At 35.8% G+C, this 19,446-nt stretch overlaps 1 protein-coding gene and 1 long non-coding RNA gene across 2 annotated transcripts in view; one reads left to right on the forward strand and one right to left on the reverse strand.

Annotated features, from left to right (window-relative positions):
- Positions 1–7,444, forward strand: part of LOC110017210 — a 27,021-nt gene extending 19,577 nt beyond the window's left edge. The window contains exon 3 of the long non-coding RNA XR_002292530.1: positions 7,316–7,444. This is a non-coding gene — a long non-coding RNA (uncharacterized LOC110017210). The remainder of the gene's footprint in view (positions 1–7,315) is intronic.
- The window catches only part of LOC101157094 (melanopsin-A-like), a 42,760-nt gene that overhangs the window by 13,069 nt on the left and 10,245 nt on the right, over positions 1–19,446 (reverse strand). Inside the window, exons 4-7 of the mRNA XM_020712260.2 lie at positions 13,130–13,333; positions 7,360–7,531; positions 5,906–6,067; positions 3,220–3,327 (exon numbers count right to left, since the gene is read on the reverse strand). Of these exons, the coding sequence (XP_020567919.1) occupies positions 3,220–3,327; positions 5,906–6,067; positions 7,360–7,531; positions 13,130–13,333 (646 nt within the window). The remainder of the gene's footprint in view (positions 1–3,219; positions 3,328–5,905; positions 6,068–7,359; positions 7,532–13,129; positions 13,334–19,446) is intronic.

The raw sequence follows: 19,446 nt of genomic DNA on the forward strand, positions 1-19,446 counted from the left end.
ATGACTCTTTTTGATATAGTTGTTAAGCACAAACAGACTTTTCCCAGATGCATTTTTTCCTCTAATAAATGTGACTGACAGGCACGCTGAGTAAATGCTGATTGTAAGCGCAACATTTGATTGACTGCATGAAGAAGCCCATAAAGGAAAATCCACAACCGTTTCTTTGTTTCTGTTACTGAATAACGTATTCATGTTAAGTTTTCAATAAATATACTGCATTTGCTATGAAACAAATTTGTTTATTTTCATATCCATTATTACAATCCTCACGTCAGCATTCAGTTTTTTCATTGACAAAAAAACATTTCTAAACAACAGCTTTGAAAATCAAACATCAACTTTGTTAATAAAGCTTTAAAACCTAAAATGGTAAACTTGGAAAAACTCCTAAATGAAGCAAGCCTAAGGAACATTAAGTTGTTTGGAGTTGTACAAGTGTTTGATGCGATTCCTCAGATGTGATTTCCAGATCATCAGCCCGACACTAAAGCCAGGAATTGTGCTTCGTTTTTCACTCCCCACTGCATCATTTACAAATAATCAGGCGTATGCAGCAGGTTAAAGACGTTTTTTTAAAGGACCTGCAATTTAAAAAGAAAATTAGATATCAAGGTTAAATAATATTTATTGATTACATTTCACATAAATCATGGTGACTTGCCTGTACACTGCACAATGATATGAATGACTTTAGTCTTCTTGAATTCCCATGTAGAGCTGCCATCTGTTCTTCTGCAGCACAAACCTTTCTGGAACTTCGCTTTGAAAACTTCACCTGCAGAAATATCACATGTTAATTCAATTAAGTATTTTATAAACTTTAAAGTTCATTTTTAAGTTTCAGTATATGTGTATATGCATGGTTCTAAAATATACAATGCACTTAAATATTATTTCCCATAAGAACTTGTTTACTGATTTCAGTCTTAAAGTCGATTTTTAGCAACACTGATGCCATATAATTACTGTAATTACTGTATAAATCACAGAATCAGGCAGGCTCGGAGCTTTTTCTCTCATGTTGTCACCGAAAACGGGAACGGCTATCATGTGAAGACGGTTCGTCTCCATCGGGTTCCTTTTGCGCATGCGCAAGATAAAAAGAAATTATCTTTTCAAAGCAGCACTTTAACATCCTAAAATTAACATCCTTAGAGACATGTGACTGACAAAAGAAAAGATCACAGAATTGATTCTTACCTAAAGATGATTGACAGCGTGAACCTCGCAGCCGTAGACATTAGCGCACAAGTTCGTTCAAAGTAAAAGTGCTCACAAACTACTTCCGGGTGACCGTGTGTCAGGCGAAATGTTAAAAAAATAATTTTAAAGTTCATTAACAGTTTGCTGCATTTTTTATTTGATATATAAATGGGAAATACGTGGATTATTATAGTACATTGTTGTTTGGACGATAAAATCCGGCATCGCTTCATTTAAAATACTTTTCAGTTCAAATGATTGACAAAAATCATCATCCAATCAGCGTTGTCCCATAGTACCTGCCTCTTCCGGTTTGGAAATGTTTTTCATTTTTGAAGATTTCGTTTTGTTTTCTGGAAATTCATTCTGTGTTCTGAAATGTTTTTCATTTTTTAATATTTCATTTTTTTTCTGAAATGTTTTTCATTTTTTAATATTTAATTTTTTTTCTGGAATTTTTTTTTTCTGAAATGTTTTTCATTTTTTAATATTTCTTTTTTTTTCTGGATATTTTTTTTCTGAAATGTTTTCATTTTTTAATATTTCTTTTTTTTCCTGGAAATTAATTTTGTTTTCTGAAATGTTTTTTTTTTTGTCATTTTTGTTTTTCAAGTTTTGGTTTCTGAAATTTTGTTTTGTTTTCTAAAATGTAATGCTGCTTTTTAAATTTTTTTTTTTTTTTTTAATTGTTGTTGTGATCTTAAAAATGTTTTTGTATCGAGTGATTTGTTGAATGCTTTGCACTTCAGGGCCACCGTAGTCCTACATAATTTAGGACATTCTGTCTTAAATTATAATTATCAGGAAAATAAAATTGGTTTTAAGTCAAAATTTGTATCAATCCAGAAATTATTCATTCTAACTGAATCTAAAGGAAATAATCTGTGATTTTAATCTTAAAATGTTGAAAAGTAGTTAGACCTTTTATGAAAATAAAGATTTTTTTCATAAAGAAAGGCATAATGACAGCACACTGCATTTTCACTAGACATTTTAAAACTAAAGTCAGAATTCTAAAAGATAGTACTTCTGGAACTCTTAATTAATTTATTGACACAATTCTGATTAAAGTCAGACATGAAGACGTCATGTTAAATTTGACACAAATTAAAAAGACTTTTAAAAAAATATGTTTTATGTTTAAAGATTTTGAATAAACCAGTGTTTTTTAAATGATGACAAGGAAGACAGATTCCACATTTGCAATTATGAATAAATCATTTTATTTCTGAACTTTTACAGTAAATATATAATTTTATTCCCTGAGAAACAATTTCTTGACCCTAAGATCATTTGGGAAAACTTCTTTATACACAGAATTAGACCTATAGCTGTTCAGGACTAGGTGCCATTGATCAAAATGTTGTTGGTTTATGATGATTATCATTTTAGATATCTATTTTTACCAGGATATGGGATGTTTATTTCAAACTTTTCTAAAAAAGTTCCCAGAGGGAATGTATTAGCTGGCTACAATCCAAGTTTTAAATGTTTAAAACTTGGACTTTCCCTTCTACTGTGCATAGTCCTCAGTCATGTTTCACTTTTTTTGGTTCTTAATTAGCAAATGAATAGATACCTTTTTTAAATTAGATAATGCCCTCCAGTGTAAAAACTCATAAGAGGAAAATTAAAATTTGACATAATTTTACGTTTATTTTGGACTTGAAAATATTATCAATTGTTCATAGTTGTAGATTATGAAATCTTGCATGATTTTTTATAAAAACATTGTTTAAAAAAAACCCAAGTTAATTTTCTGTATTGTTTCTAAATGAACATTATAGCTGTCTCAACATAAGAGGCCACATTTTGAAACCAGTATCTCTTAGTTACTTTGTGCCAAAGTGTCAGCGTAAGAATCTAAAACAACATGAGCAAAAACAGAGGCTTTTTATTACTTCAATGATCAGACTGATATTTTCATTTCTGCAGTGTTCTTCGAGGGTGACAAGGAGTGCTTTCAATTAAAGACACTCTAGATCAAGTTTAGCACTTGAGCGTGCGCCCTACCTGTATTTGGGATGTGTTATGGCATAAATGATGGGGTTGTGGATAGCGGACGCTTTGGCGATCACAGCGGGAACAGAGTTCATGTAGGGAGTCAGCAAGTCAGCGTACCTGGGAGAGACAGAGACAGATGAGGGAAAGGATGCTGTCAAGAAGAAAAATGAGAGGAGGAAATTAAACAGATTTGTGGGACACGGTTATTAGTAGCATGTCCTTCCAGTGCAGGATTAGTGCAGTCAGGTGAGAGCGGGACACAAAAATCGCCACCAAATTCCCTGTTCTTTTTCAAAAAAGGTTTTCAAAGCAATGCGTCACACTGTTTTATTTGTGTGTTCTTTATTTTTCCTGATGTCTTGAACCATTAAGCTTAAAGTAAAAAAAAAAAAAGGTGATTTGTTTGGCACATATTGTTTAACTCTTTAGTTTATCAGCAGATGTCATTTTTAAAGGTAAACATTGTTTTGTAATCCATCAACATCGAAAACTAAACAAAAAAAACAATGCAACAATAGAAAAATTATACTTCTTTAAGCATGTATACTAAAATCAATAACACAAACACATTTTCCTTAATGAAGCAGGCGTAAATTCTAAGAAATTTTCACTTAAACTGGTTACAATATTGCAAAAGCTGCTAACCAATGCTCAAAATGTCCTAAACCCAATGGAAATATGTTATTTGCAAAATCAAATTTTTGCTTTTTAAAATCGTTTCCTTTTTCATAAATGTTTATAAAAATGCTGTTTTACTTTGAGGTGACAGGTAAAAAAGACAGAAATTAGTTTGTAAGTTAAAGCAGAACAATACCATCACAAATTTAGCTATACAGTAAATGGTTAATTGGAAGAAAGCTGAGACATGCATAATGTACGTAAAAAAAAACCTTAATAATCCTCAAGAATAAATGCAATTTATGCATGAGCTTTTTAATGACTTTTTTCTGCACTATAAGGCACATTTCATTTTTCAAAAGACGACAGTGAACCTTATAATCTGGAGCATTTTATGTATGGCTTCATCTGGTTGTGTTTATTGATGCCAAAACAATTTTGAGAAGCGCAAGTCACTCTTCTTAACTCTTTAGTTGGGTTTTATAGTTGTCCACCTTTCTGCAAATCCCTTCAGGGGTCGCCACAGCGAATCAGCTTTCTCTGATTCGTACAGGTGGTTTGGCAGAGATTTTTACACCGGATGTGCTTCCTGGAACAACCCTGTATTTCATCCAGGCTGTGGACCAGCACAGGGGGACCCACAATTGGGCCCCTTAGTTAGGCAGTAGTGTGAGGGGTCCTAAGGACCCGCACTGGATGAAGTTCATCGCGCCCCCAGGGAGCAGAACCCTGATTTCCCTTGTGCCAGCCTGCACTTAATTAACCGAGCTATCGAGCCGCTTTTGGTCCGGTCTCATTGGGAATTTGCAAATTCAGCTCACGTAAAGCAGTGTCGGACTGTGTTTTTTGTTTTTACGTGTTACTAACACACTAGGAGTGATTGTAGTCACATTAACATTTGATTTAGTGGTGTCAGTCTTTTTTTTGTGAGTTGCAAACAAAATTGGGAGTTATTCTAAATACCTTAAAGTGGCTAACGTGTAGCGGTGTCTCACTGTGTGTGTTTTTTTGTGTTAATAACAAGGTGGGGAGTTATATTTAGTGTAAATACGGCAAAAAGCCTAACGTGAAGCATGTTACAAACATGTTATAGTGTTACTGTGAAACGCAGTTAATAAAGTGTGGTGGACCTCTCTGACTTTTTTTTTGTCTCGTTTAATGCGCCTTATAGTTCGGATAGACCACTCATTGATGGTGCACCTTATGTGGAGAACAAACAGTAAATATTGAATCTTAAAATATCTGCAGGGGTCTAATATGTCTTAAGTGAAACTGCATGCTATTGTGCAATAATTGTGTTAAAGAAAGCAGGCAAAAAGGAAAAATACTAAAGGTTTTGCTCCTTAGCATACATGTTCATTACACCTATAAAAGTGCTTTTTTTAAATTTAATTTTGTGTGTGTGTGATGTTGTGTCTAAATAATTAGTTGTCAATATATGCAGTTGATGATTCTATAGTACAGCAGATATTTTTTAAAAGCTTTAAAAATAAACTGAAAAAGGGCAAAAGGATCTGGTCAGGATGCAAAAAAGCTCAACAAAAAAACTCAAGCTAAGATGCAATTTAAGATGTGCTACACATAAATAAATAAATAAATAAATAAATAAATAAATAAATAAATAAATAAATAAATAAATAAATAAATAAATAAATAAATAAATAAATAAATAGAGAAAAGCTGGACAAAAGGAGAGCCAGACAATTCCAAAAATTACTAGAAAGATTAAGAGTAAGGCACTCTGGTGAAACCCTCTATATTGTAGAATAAAGTTAAAATTTCAGAAGAGACCTTTTATGTTGCAGAAAGAATGCAGAGCCTTGACTCTGAAACAGATTTTTGAACAAAGAAACCTCCACAGGCTTGCCGAGGGCTTTCACAACATAAATGGAGTGCTTCACAAATGACCTTTGGCCGAGGTAGCATCTCAGATGAATAAATTCATCTCTGAACAGCTTTATTAGAACTGAAACCTGACAAGAATTTGATTCCCCACAGTGGCTTTTAGAAATCGCAGGATGGTAAAATACTTCTCTCCTGTAGCTGCTTTAAGAGCACACGCACCTTGTGCACTTACCCTGCAAACGCAGTGAGAGCCGCGCAGGAGTACGGAGCCCAGGAGATGACAAACAGCAGGATGACGATGAGGGCAATCTTAGCCATCTTCCATTCACTTCTCATTTTGTGGAACTTCTTTGCTGAGTCTCTGGTCCCTTCACAGTTGATCTTTGCTATCGCTCTGACCAAAACAGACAAATGCTTCACATTTTAAAAGGCAAACTCTCTTGAAGATCACCAATTTTCTCCTTAAAGAAATAACAAAAACTGTTATGTAACTAGCTTTATGATCAACAATAACTGTCTGAATTTATCTTTTTTCACTGTATTTTTAACAACAAAAGTCAAAAAAGGGTCTATAATTACCAAAAATCTGTTTTTCTTTCATTGCATTTCAGTTTTGGCTACTTTTTTCTTAAGCACAGACATTATTATATTAAAAAAAACAACTCAACTCATTTCAGAGAGGCAACATGTCAGTCAGGGAAAGTCTTTCCACCGGTAAATGCTTGTTCCACAGTCAGGCTCTAATGTCTGTTTTCTTACATGATGGCAGCACAGGCTGGGTTTGCAGGGCTTCATATGAACAAACCTCCACATGACCCTTTGCACAGATGACTCAAAAGCTGAGGCGTTTGACCTTATTCCATCAAATTAAGCATGTGTGTGAGTGTTTTACAGTAGATTTTAAAATTTAACTCACCTTTTATGATGAATTTTGTGGTAAATATTTTTGTATTTACTTGGCTTTTACACTCTTTTCCTATATATACGATTAAATTACATTTTTGGATGTATATTTTAAGCGCCTGTACCATACAAAATCAATTTTCTGAGCCCTTAAGTGTATTATAATGTTAATTCCTTACAAAAACAACCACAAAGCTGTATTATGATCCATTCTCTCCTTTCTGGGTATTCCTCCAAAAACCTACGCTCTGAGCACCAGCCACTCCCAATCCACGAAAATGAGTGAATAGCCGCCCCTTCCAGAAAGCATCTGTGCTGTCAGCACCGCCTCCAGGCTGACACGCACAGACTTTCTCAGCAGAGCTACCGGTGATCGGCAAAAATGCTTTTATTTAATTTGCACATCCCTTTTTGCATTTCCATCTTTGATGTTTGTTTAATGATGGAAAGAGGCCGGCTCTGGGATGACGTCATGAAATGGGCGGCACCCACAAGGAGCGAAAGGCGGTGCCTCGGAGATCGAGTTGTTTTAGTTCCGGGTAGAAAATTTGCAAGAAAAAACTACTTGTATTTAATTAAACAATCACTCTATAGTGTGAAAGTAATATTTTATTACATGTGTAGATATAGTTTAATCTGAAAGGAGTAAGAAAAGCATGATATAGTTCCTTTAAATAATATGCAGGATTTTTTAAATTTTGTAATAATTGTGGCTTTGATGTTCTTTGGTGTTCTGTAGTGCACATGGGAGCAGGACAGGACTGTTTGTGCGCATGTACCAACCGCGTCGTGTGCCGGATGGCCCTGAAGATGCGGCAGTAACAGAAGATGATGATAAAAAGAGGGATGAAGAACACAAAGGTAAACAGCAGCATGGTGTAGGAGCGCACTGATGGAGTGAAGGTCATATAGTCCCAGGAACAGGATGTCATCAGACCCTCAGGAACATAGGCACCTGCAGAAAAAAAGAAAAAAGAAAAAAAAACACCTTTTAATTGGCCAAGTTAACACTACTGACACCACTTTAATCTACTGTTAAACAGTTGGAGAAAATGCAACACAAAGTGGAAAAGGGCTCAGGACAAGTTGACTAATTTGGCTGGTCTAAAATTCCCACATAAACAAAGTTTGAAATGGAAGTTGAGAAGTTTGAAGTAAAGAAGTGAAACTATTTATCTTCCCAAAGAGTAAGGCTCTGGGGGGCAGAAGTCTGAATCCAAACTGTAGATGGATTCAGGTTCATTCAGGATTAACATTTTCAAATCATTTGATGAATTACGTTTATTTAACCCCCATTTCCTGCATGTAAGATTCTTTTGAATCTACCAAAAATGACATTCCCAGAGCCCCCGCCCTTTTACATTTGATATCATTGAAATGCCCCAAATGTTCTATGGAGATACCAAAAAGAGCTTTTTCAGTAATATGCTCAATGGAGGACCCATTTTTGGTAGCCAGGAGGATATAGTGTTAAAAGAATGTCTGTTCAGCACCAATTAAATGCACAATATAAGTGATTCTGTTTAATTACAATTACAAGTTAAATTGTATTTCAATACTTTTTCAAAGTGTTTATTTTCTTGCATAAATAAATTGAGAACTGAGTTTCCGAAAGTGCATCTTTTTCTGTACGGACAAAGCAGCATCCAGCTGTGGGTAAACGGTGACTCTGCTCTTAAATTATTGCTGACTCTTATGCTTTGTTCTCCTCTCTGATAAATGGCCCAATTTGCTGTGCAACTTTTTGAAGGAATTTGTGCTCATCTTAACTAAGCGCCTGAAATTCCCCGCAGCTGCTCAGGTGAAGCAAAGTGTGAAGCAAAAAGCAATGAAAAAACTTAATTTTGTCTCAATGTGTCAAGTAGGGAGGGCTGGTGACCATGAAGGACCCAAAATGCAGAGACAGGAGGCACACGGTTCCAGGGCCAGGGGTTTATTAACTTAACAAAAAGCGCTGCAGGAAAACAAAACCAAACTTACTGTGGGCAAAACATGAACACATGGCAGAAGAGAAGAGACAGTATGGACCAGCACAAGAGGAAGGCAGAGACAAAACTTAGATACAAACAGGACTGACAAGACACATGTGAACATGATCAGAAAGATTGGAACCAGGGAAATAAAACTCAAAAGCATGACAAAACAGGAAACCTTCCAAAATAACACAGGAGACAGAACTCAAACATGACAAAAACAAAAGGGAGCAAAAACTAAGGCAAATACATCCAAACCATGACACAATGTTGCCTGTCACTGTTTCTGTGACTAAGTCATGGTTAAGAAGTAAACAGAGTGGAGTTTTTAGTAATATTTTCTGTTGAGAAAAGAACAGGAATTCCTATCATGCAATAAAAAAGAAAAAACAAGGCAATAACAAAAAAAATAGATGTAAAACCTTTTTTTTTTACAAGTTTTACGACGTGTAATATTTATTCTAAAAGCCCAGAAACGATATTGAGGACACAGAGTTCCAGTTTGAGCTTCATTTTCTAATTTAATCATGGCCCACAGCAGCAGTCGCTTATTGCAAGGACCATATTGTTTTTGCAGTTGGAAACATTTCTGCATCTTTGAGCAAAAATTTGACCTCCTCCACAAAACTCACCAAGGACCTGGCGAAAATGATTTTTAAGCATAGTGAATAACCCCCCTAAGATGATGATGAAGTTCTAAATCCAAAACCAAAACCAAAACACACATGTCAGGGATATCCAAAGGAAGTTTTGAAATTATTATGGGATGACCACACGACCTACGGCTTGGTAGCCATATTGTGGCAGTGTGAGATTTGGCGATTTTCTCGTTCTTCCACAATATGGGAAAAGTATACTTTTGTTTAAGCAATTTTCACGACATTTCACCCCCATGATGCTTTCTTGAGTTTAAAACCACTCCTGTAGTTTTGTCAGCTTTTGAGCCTTCGACCTCAGTAAGAGGCCGCCATCTTCTCTTTTTTTCCCCCCAACTTGTCCTGTCTAACAGCTGAACTGACCCTAAAACCGCCCAAATTATGCCTACCCACCCAAAGCCATTTTTACCGACAATTTTAGAACCAAAACCACCCAATCTGGCAACACTGTTTTCAGGTAGGGCTAACAACGCAGTAGAAGAGTGAGCGCTGACGTCATTCATCCGCCTACATCCCGGAAATGCTGACTGACATTGAATTATGCTACACTTTATGCGCGGTGAATGTAAAAAAACTAAAATGCAATCCCTTTTTTGCATTATCGCTTTAATTATGTCACAGAATAAAAGGGGTTGACGTAGAAAATGAAAAAGCATTTTGAAGGATTGATTTTTTATTATTTAATATTAAATTAGATATTTCTAATTGAATTTTGCTTCACATTTACTACAGAACTTCTTGAAAATGAAATGTCAAATACCATTTTCTTTATCATTTTAATTAAGTGATAGAATGAGCGGTGTTGAAGAAACAAAAGAGAAGTTCATTCGGCTAGTCTGGTATTTCATTTTATTAATTTCATATTAATAATTGAGTCAATTGATGCAGTTACATTGGGAAAATGAAAAAGCTTTTCTGGTTTTGACTTTTATTTTTAATTATGCAACAGAAATTCTTCCATATGTTGAGTCTTTATTTTAGGTTTTATTAACCTCCTTTTTTGCCTAGTTTAAAAAAGAACACCATAAAAGAAACTGAAGCTAATAGGAGTCTATAATCTCCAGCTCTAGATTCTTTTTCTCCATGGAAAATCAAATCAAATGTAATTCAAATCAAACTTTAAAGTGTTTCTCATACATTGTGCAGCTTGAAGCGCTTCACAATTAAAAACAGATGCAGGAAATAAAATAAAAACCCGCCTCTTACCCTCTCCCCTCCCCTCCATCAGCTCATACTTCCCATGACCCCACACACAATGACAACTGTCTTTTCTATTTCCAAGCGAAACATACTTTCTTCAAGGTTGATGCTTCCAAATTACTCGAAACCTTTAATTGTCACTTTATTCTGTTACGTAGCGTTCTGTGAACAAATCCAGATGTTTGTAACCCCACCCTGTCTCTTCTCAGAATTGCTGCTGACACCCCTGCTGTGCTGTTACAAGAGGGAGGGAGGGGGGGCTCTGTTGGAGCCAAAAAAGAGTCAACAGAGATCATACGGCAAGAAACATTAAAGTCTGTTTGATTTATTCATTTAATTTGATTACGTTTGTGGATCATACAGTACCATCATCTATTGGGAAAATTATTCAAACTTGGCTAAATTTTAATGGAGAGCATAAAAGGTCATCAAAACAAACGAACAAATCGAACTGAAACTGTATTAAGGTAAAAATGTACTAAAATGCAAATAACCTGCAGCTTTCAGTGAGTCTTTAAAAGAACTTCAGGATTCCAAATTTCTCAGAGGAGGTTGTTTGCTAGGCACCCCCCCCCCCCCCCCCCGCCCCTCAGGCACACACACTCCTCAGGGAAAGATTCATTATCTTTCTGCAGAACCACAAGAACAACACTATAAAAACACCAGAAAGTAACGACTATTTCCAGTACAACTTGGAAACATCATGCAGCAGTAAAGGCCCAAAACCACAGAGAGGACGGAAACCAAACACTTTGTGGTTCCGTGGTCTGAAAGATGAGAATTTAGGGTGCAGGAGAATTCTTCATTTTTCTTATGAATACACCGGCATGGGTTAGAAATTGATTTATTAAACAAGATATAGGGATTTTTTGTGTGTGACAGGTGGTGATATGCTCACTTTCATTTTGTAAGAATTAGGGCTTCTCCCAAGTGGCCTGCTGGGTCAAAAATCAGAACTACTGAAGAAGAATTCAGCTGGTAGCATGTGGATTAGAGAGGCAGACTGCGTCACAGCTCTGTAAATGTCATACGTGCCAATATGCTTTGCTTTTTAACACTGACTTGGATGGGATGCTTTTTGGTTTAGCTTTAGAGCTGGATGCAGCATCACCTCACAGCCTGTGCTGTAAATGAACAGGAAATATGTAAAATATTCTAATTTTATAATTAAAATGGTTAAAATGATTAGAATCATACATATAATCTGCATTGATTAGTGGACGCATTTGTGGTAGCTACGGTATACATATTATGATGACAGGTGAACCAGCCTCCCTTGACGACACGTCCCTGGTTAAAAAATATTAATAAGGAACTGAAAACCAACTAAATGACCTCAAACCCACCCAAAGCAAATTTTGCCTGCAAAGTCAGAATCAAAAAAACTGCCAAATCTGGCAACACCGAAGAGGGAAACTAAAATTAAGATTTAATTTCAGTGTAAGCCAAAAGTTGAACAACAACAACATTTCAACATAGGTTTTAAATTACCAGGAAAACAGCAATGTTAGAAGATTTTAATTAACCTCAAATTCAAAAGAGGTTTATACAAACATACACTCTGTGTGTCTGAAGATCCATAAACCCCTATTGTAATAGAAAAGTCTGTCCAACACAAGAGGCCTTCAGCTCTGATCTACTTGCGCAACTGTTGGACAGGACAGTGTTTTTTTTTAATAAAATAAAAAAGAAGATGTTAAAGGCCTTTTTACAATGCTTCTGTTGTGTGGCCGTTTTCTCGCTGCAGACACTCGTCCTGTGGAAACTGTTGATCGTGATTCATTAACAATGTACCTTGTTGATAACAAATGCATTAAGGTGGACAGAAGGACTTTTTTATTTTTTGCGTTAAATTGACTGGTATTCAACCCCTCCCAAACCCTGTTGCTTTTTAGAAAACAAGTCCTACATTGTGTGTGCAAATTATTCAAAAAAATGACAAATGTCTTTTTTTACCTTGTCATGTTAGTGTTGTTCAGGTTTTGGCGTATCCCTTCAGGAGTCGCCACAGCGAATCAGCTCACATAGATTCACTCAGGTGGTTTGGCAGAGATTTTTAGATCAGATGTCCATCCTGACACAACCCTGTATTTTATCCGGGCTGGGGACTGGCACAGGGAAACTCAGACCACATATTGTGGCTACATGGTTAGGCAGTAGCGCGAAGGGTCTTGCCCAAGGACCAACACTGGATGAAGCGTACTGGGAAGTGAACCCCACACACAGCCAAATAATCTATCCAGCCGCTCTCACTGTGATAATTGATGTGTTTCACAATTTTTTTTTGTACATTGAAGACACATCTACAAATGGGAACTATTGAGCGACTTTCTAAGAAGTGTTGTGGCTTTTTCCAAGAATGAAGTGGGGAACATTAGTCATTGGCAAAAAGGTGTAAAAAAAGAAGCCTACAAGAGCGGGATGCAGCCGTTGGTGACATATTTTGGCTTTAAATTGTCTTTAAAGGATGTATTAGTCCATTTAAAAAAAAATTCATTTTTTGCAAATCTTCTCTGCACAGATACCTTATGGAACATGTCTCTGAAATCATCTAAAGAAAGCTTTGACAACCTCAAATGCCACCAGGAAATCTGTGAAAGACTACAGGGTAGAAATTGGATGTGCTCACCCGAGTAAAAGTAGTGAGGAAATAAAAACAACTGGAGTCACAGCTAAAGAAATGAAGGCTCTCAATGACTCATCCTCCACAGTGTTTATACTCACTCCAGCCAAAGAAAGGGGGCAGACTCCATCCCATGGAGTAGACCCAGGCAGCGGCCACAAAGCTCAGTGCTTTCTTGTTGGACATCGCTCCCAGAGAGGCTAAAGGCCTGGTGATGACCACGCATCGATCCACTGCGATCACCATCAGGGTCATCATGCTGCAGATACCAAACAGAGCCCCACAAAAGGCGTACAGCTCACAGCCTGCATGGAAGTAAAGACAAGAAAGAGGAGGAGACATGTTAATTTCATTGCACCAGGCCCAAACGTGATGAATAATGCAGGAAATATGCTGGTCTTTAAACGTTTTTGTACTGATTTTGAAGCTACTTTATTTTACATTGTTTAAATAAACTACAATGATGTCAAGGAGATAGAAGATAGAAGATTGGAGAGAAGATCCTGCAGACACAACAGTGAATACTGTCTGCACTAACATGGTCATGCAGCTGTCAGCATGTTCATATTTGAGCTTTTATTGTTCCTCAATTTACATTCTTACTGGTCGCTTTGGTCAAAGCAGGGATTTTTAGATTGCACAACAAAAGTCAACAGACCTGCAGTACTGCACTGCAGAAACACACTTCTACTGTGCAGAACTCTGGTTTACCAGAGAACGATGTAAGCAAAGAGTTTTTAAAGAGCTTTTTTAGTTTTAGTTTTTGCATTTTCTACACTACTTTTACCTTGTAGCACTTTTTAAAATGTGTTTTAATGTATAAAATATACAAGTCTGTGTTTTATTATTAAGGAGCAACAGTATTTACTCACCTAATGACTGAAAGAGAACTGAACCAACAACTGTTTTGCACTTAAAACGCAGAGGATACTTCTAAAAAGAAGCAGCTGCAGAGGACCTGACTGTACCACCTCCTCCTGCAGGACGTTTGAGAAACTTTCAAAAAGGCAAACAGAAAGCTCTGTGGAATGCTGCAATACATGAAGCTGCTTCAACCCAAAGCTTCCAGTGTAAAGTTTGTCATAAAACTCTTTTTGAGCCTTTTAGTTTTTAGATCAAAATCTAGAAATAAGATTAAGGAGTTGTTTTCAAGAGGAAACCTTATTTTAGTCTGCAAATCTACAATCAGTGGGACTGTTATCTCATCATAGGACAAGAGTTGTGCTACGTTCACACCGGGCTCACACCTGGCTGTGTAGATGTTTGAACATCCAGAGCTAAATAAAAAAGAAATAAATTAAATAAAGATAGGATAAGATAATAAATAAATAAAAAAATCCAATTAAGTGGTGTGGACACACTTTGATTTACAGAATTCAACTTCAGCTTTTCTGTTGTTGATCTGCTTTGTAAATTTTTCCAAAATGAAAAGAATTTAAAGTGATTTTAAACAAACAATTTTTCCTGCTATGTGCAAGTGATTTTCCAGTTTTTTATTATGATTATTAATGTATTTATTTGGCGCCTTAAAATGACTGTAGTCATTAAAAACACTGAAACATAAAAACAACAGTAAAAATTTAAAACAATCTAAGGTAAAAAAAAGTATAAATAAGTGTCATACAAACATAAAATCTATCAAATGACAATGGAAAGAAAAAGTTCAGGTAAAGCAGTACCTGAGGGTTTTTCTTGAGTATTTATGCTGCTAAACTTTGGACAGTTTACACTTTAGGGGCCTTTTTTTTTATCAGCAACCTTTTAAAAAATTGATAGAATTTTTAAAGCAAAACATTTTTATAATAAACTTACAAAAGCACAGTGTCTTGAAATGAAATACATTCAAAGGACAAACGTGTACTTTAGCTTTTGCTCTGTTATTGGACAACAAATGTAGTCAAAGTTGAACCAAATTCCCATAAATTTTGCTTAAGACCCACTTTCAAGGAAAAGCTCTCAACTTCATTAATTGATCTTGCATTAGGGAAATGAACCGAAGACAAGATGAAATGTTTGTGACCAAATCTTAGACAGTACGTAAAAACACGTGTATCACTTTTTTCTATTTTAAGAAATTCTTTTGTCGTTTTCCAGGGTTGGAATTGATTAAAAATTAAGATAAGGCCATGACCTTTAACACAATAATCATTGCAAAAATGTATTGCTTTGTTTATATTTGGACTGTACACACAGAACTCAGGGAACAGAGAACCCAGATCCAGTTATTTCTGTAAAAAATTCACATCCAGTCATCACTTCATCAGCTGCTTTCTCCCCAGGCTCAGAGTGCGATCTGATCATCACCACGCTGCACAAAACATGGAAACTCTCTCTATCCAAACTCAAGACCTCAAGGGTTTTGGCCTGGTGAAACAGGCATTTTTCACACCGTGAAATATAACATCAGGATGCTCAAGTGTTTTTTTTGTTGTAGTTTTTTTAAAAGCAAACTTCTGAAGGTAATGATGTCCAGAGGAGCAGCGGATGTTCTGGAGAATCTAATAATCCCAGAATATTTTCTTCCACTAAAAAGAATTCCTTAGATGGTCAAGACCAAAAAATTAGAGGGAATTAAAACAACGCTAATATCAGAAAGTAGTATTTTATTAAGCTTAAACTAAGGCTCAGACAAGTAAAGTTGTCAAAAAAATTTGCATCCATTTTACGAAGACATGAATCGAGCTTCATCAAATAAATGTTAAGTGATGATGTGCTGCTCCACTGATGGATTATGGGTGATCTAACCCTAACCCCCCCTGTGCGAAACAACCTGTGAGAACAGTCTGGATTGAGAAAGCCTTGTGGGCATTGATGACACAGCCAGATGTTTCTGTGAGGAGCAAACTTCATGTGAAATGATCACATGGACAGATTCAGCCGTGAATTTGGGGCAGTAAATGATAAACAAGGATAAATATGTCACACCAAATCCATTATATTAGATGGGGGAAAAAGTGTTCTTTAACATTTTATGTAAAAGATGTTTCCAGATTGTAATTTTCCTTATCTCTTAGAATGAAGATCACCCGTTTTCCTATATATACAAAAAAATTACAACAAAGATCACCTGTTTTTAAAATAAAAAAACTGGAATTAAGATCACCCATTTTCTTTTCAATGCAATACGCTTCCATGCATTTCAATATTTGACCTCATTTTTTTATTTTTCACCTAATAACATGCAAAAAAAATAAGAATCCAAACAAACCGCTGGAGAGCAAAGCAGGACATCAGGACATTTATGACACTTGAGCATTTTTAAAGTATTTCTGCTGGTGCATCTTTTGCTTGTTTAGTCCAGACTGTTTGTTGTTTTCTTCTACTGTGGTCACTCAACCGGTCCTTAATCCAGCTCATCTGAACTAGTAACAGGGTATGAAATAATTGGATTAAAAGAGTGGGGGGCACATTTGTGTGTTTATGCGTGGTGGCACGGAAGAAGATGCCTCTTCAAATGGACTAAAATAAACTTTCTCCTGTTTTTGGGATGTAAGGCTCGGTCTTTTATATATAAGAATATGCGCACAAAAAAGTAGTAAAAACTTTTTTACGGCAAATATTTGGTAGTTTTTTTGAGGAAGAAAGTGGTGAAAGGAGAATACTGCACAAGTTCTTTAGACCACCCAGAAAAACTTTTTTTTTTTAAGCACTTAAACAGTTTCTGTGATGAGGAACTACAAGTAAAATTCAACATGAATATTAAATATTTGTTTTTTCTTTTGGGTTGCAAACGATGTCAACCTTTACAAAACTGAAAACAAGTCAATTTAATTCATTTTTTTATGATCCATCATTTCATGGCTATAAAACTGTCTTAACTTTCCAACCTGTAAAATTGTGCCTAAGATTTTTTTGTGATATTTGCTTGCAAATGTAGTGATGGGAATTTGAAGTTTTATCTCATGATGGAGGACATATATAAAGAAAATTAAGCTTAAAATTGCATTTTTGAGTATTTATTTATTCAAATCAATGAGAATCAGGAGGAGACGAAAAAAATGCTGTTTGAAAAACAGCTTATTTGTGACATAGAAAAAGAAAAAAGTCCTCTGGGTTATGAGACACTTGCATTAACTGGTTTTTGATTTGCCGTAAACAACAAGAATTTAGCCATATCGTTGGATTTCTTCATGTAAACCTAATGGAATGTCCTTGGATGTTATTGAAAATGCCAAACACATTACAGAAATACCTCCTCAAACTGCATGAGGAGGTGGGAGGAGTCAAGAAAGTGTTGGATGTCCCTGCTATGTAGAGAGATGAACGGACATGTAGTTTTATTCACATATTTTACAATTTCACTCATAAAAGAACAGGAAAATGTTTTGTTCAAGGTTTTGCAGCAGCAGCAGTGTTTTCCAGCATTTTCATTTCACAGTGTTGAGATGCAGTTGACAGAATTATCTCCAACTGTAACTTTTTTGCAGTGCAGTTCAATATTCTCTTCAAACCAAAAGTCGAATTATGAGGTTTGTTGTTTTGCAATATGCCAATATGACCCAGGGCAGTATGGATGAAAATGTATTAAAAGTTGAACTATGGAGAATATTTTCGTATAAGGTGGATTCAGCAAAAGTCAGAAAACCATCAAAGCACCCTTGGAGTTCTTCTGCAGCCTTTCAGGATGCTTCTTTATTACACATAAGGTTCTCACACAAGTTTACTTTAGATCAGCACATAAGGCATGTCTAATTTTAAATAAAACCTTCATAAGGACAAAATAAAAGTCAATTTGATGTAAAACTTGAACCTTTTTTTCTCTTTTGATTCATTTATTTTTTACCACAGGGCAACAAAGTTCGATTGTTTGTTCCCTTTGCTCAATGAGAAATAGAGTCAGTATCAAAACTTAAGAAACTTAATGAACTTTAAAAGGAAGTTTAAGAGAGTTTAAAAGTTACGCGAGTGAGTGTTACTTCCTTCTATTGCTCCATCCCTTCTTTGATCTGGAATTGTTAATTAGGAGAGTTTCATTTTCTGCATTGAGTCTTCCGAAATGCTTAAAATTGATCCTAAACAGAAACTGCTGTGAACAAAATGGCATAAAAAAAGAGTGTGAAATAATGTCTGATCATGTCAAGTTAGTTGTTTTACTACAAATCTGTCTTGAAAGTCCCTCTTCGATGAAAATAATGTTTTTTGAGTTTTTATGGTACTTGTGGGATTTTTCTTATGAAAGAGACCAAATGTGATAAGAAATCATTTACTTTTGAATAACTGAGTATGTCTCCTTTTAAATTGCTGTCAATCAAACCATCGCACAGGCGCTTGGTTTGAATTACTGAGCAGTTGATATGTCACAACGGCTCACTAGTGCATGCGCATTGCTCAAGCTCCCTTCTCTGCCCCGTGCACCGTCACAAGCTCAGGTGCGAGAGAAGGTTAGATGGCACATTGCTGCAATGCCAGAACGCAGAGTGTCCAAGGTTGGGGTCATCTAAGATAGCACAAGGGTTACAGTGATCAGGATAGCCATAGGCCCTGCGACAGACTGTCAGGGTGTAGCCGTCCCGTCTACCTTTTGGTGATTTAGTTCAGACAGGTACCAAATTGCGTTGCGCTGCTGAAAAGGAGCTGTGCACCCCACCCGCCGCCCAACCTGACAAACCTCAGATCACGTCTGTACCATTAATTTAACCGTAATCCTAAAAGTAATCCTTCCTGGCCATGAATTGCCATGAAAAGATCAGCCATGAAAAAAAAAAAAAAATTTGCCATGAAACAAGATCAGCACTGGTCGCACGTATTTGAAAAATTACGTGCGAATAGTCCATTTCTTTATGTCATTTTATTTTATTTTATTTGCATCAAATCAGCCATTGCTGCTTGCTGGTGGAATGTAGCCTAAATGATAATGTAATTCAAAGCATTTTTCATGGGCTTATTAAAGTTATTTTATATGTGTAATTTTTTTAACCACCAGGGTCTGGTACACACATCTGTTTTGTCATTCCACACATTGTTCAGAAAGTGTCACTTTGGAACCAGAGATATTGTTTATTCGCATAGTTATGATTTAATGGAAACAGTGTCATTGCAATATTATGTTTTTTTTACATTTCTAGAATTTCGATAAAATTTGCACTTATGTGTAATGGAAAGCAGCTAGTTAATTTGTAAAATAAAATCCCACAAAAAGCCCATTTTTTTCTCATAAAACTTTGAATTTGTATCATAATTTTACAATTTTACTAATTCACAATTGGACTGCATTGTAGCCTCCTGTTTCGTAAGTTAAATTATTCAAAATAAGTGGGAGTGTCATTAAAAAGTGTCATTTTTTGTGTTTTCTGACATGTTTTGTGCAATTGCCAATGTACAGAATTTGATGACTGTATTTAGAGAAAATTTAATTATTTTCAGCTTCCTGAAACAATTAGTAGTCTTACAAACCTACCTTTAGACAAGCTTAAAGAAA

Source organism: Oryzias latipes, chromosome 19, assembly GCF_002234675.1.
Source record: "Oryzias latipes chromosome 19, ASM223467v1".
NCBI classification, from domain to species: Eukaryota; Metazoa; Chordata; class Actinopteri; order Beloniformes; family Adrianichthyidae; genus Oryzias; species Oryzias latipes.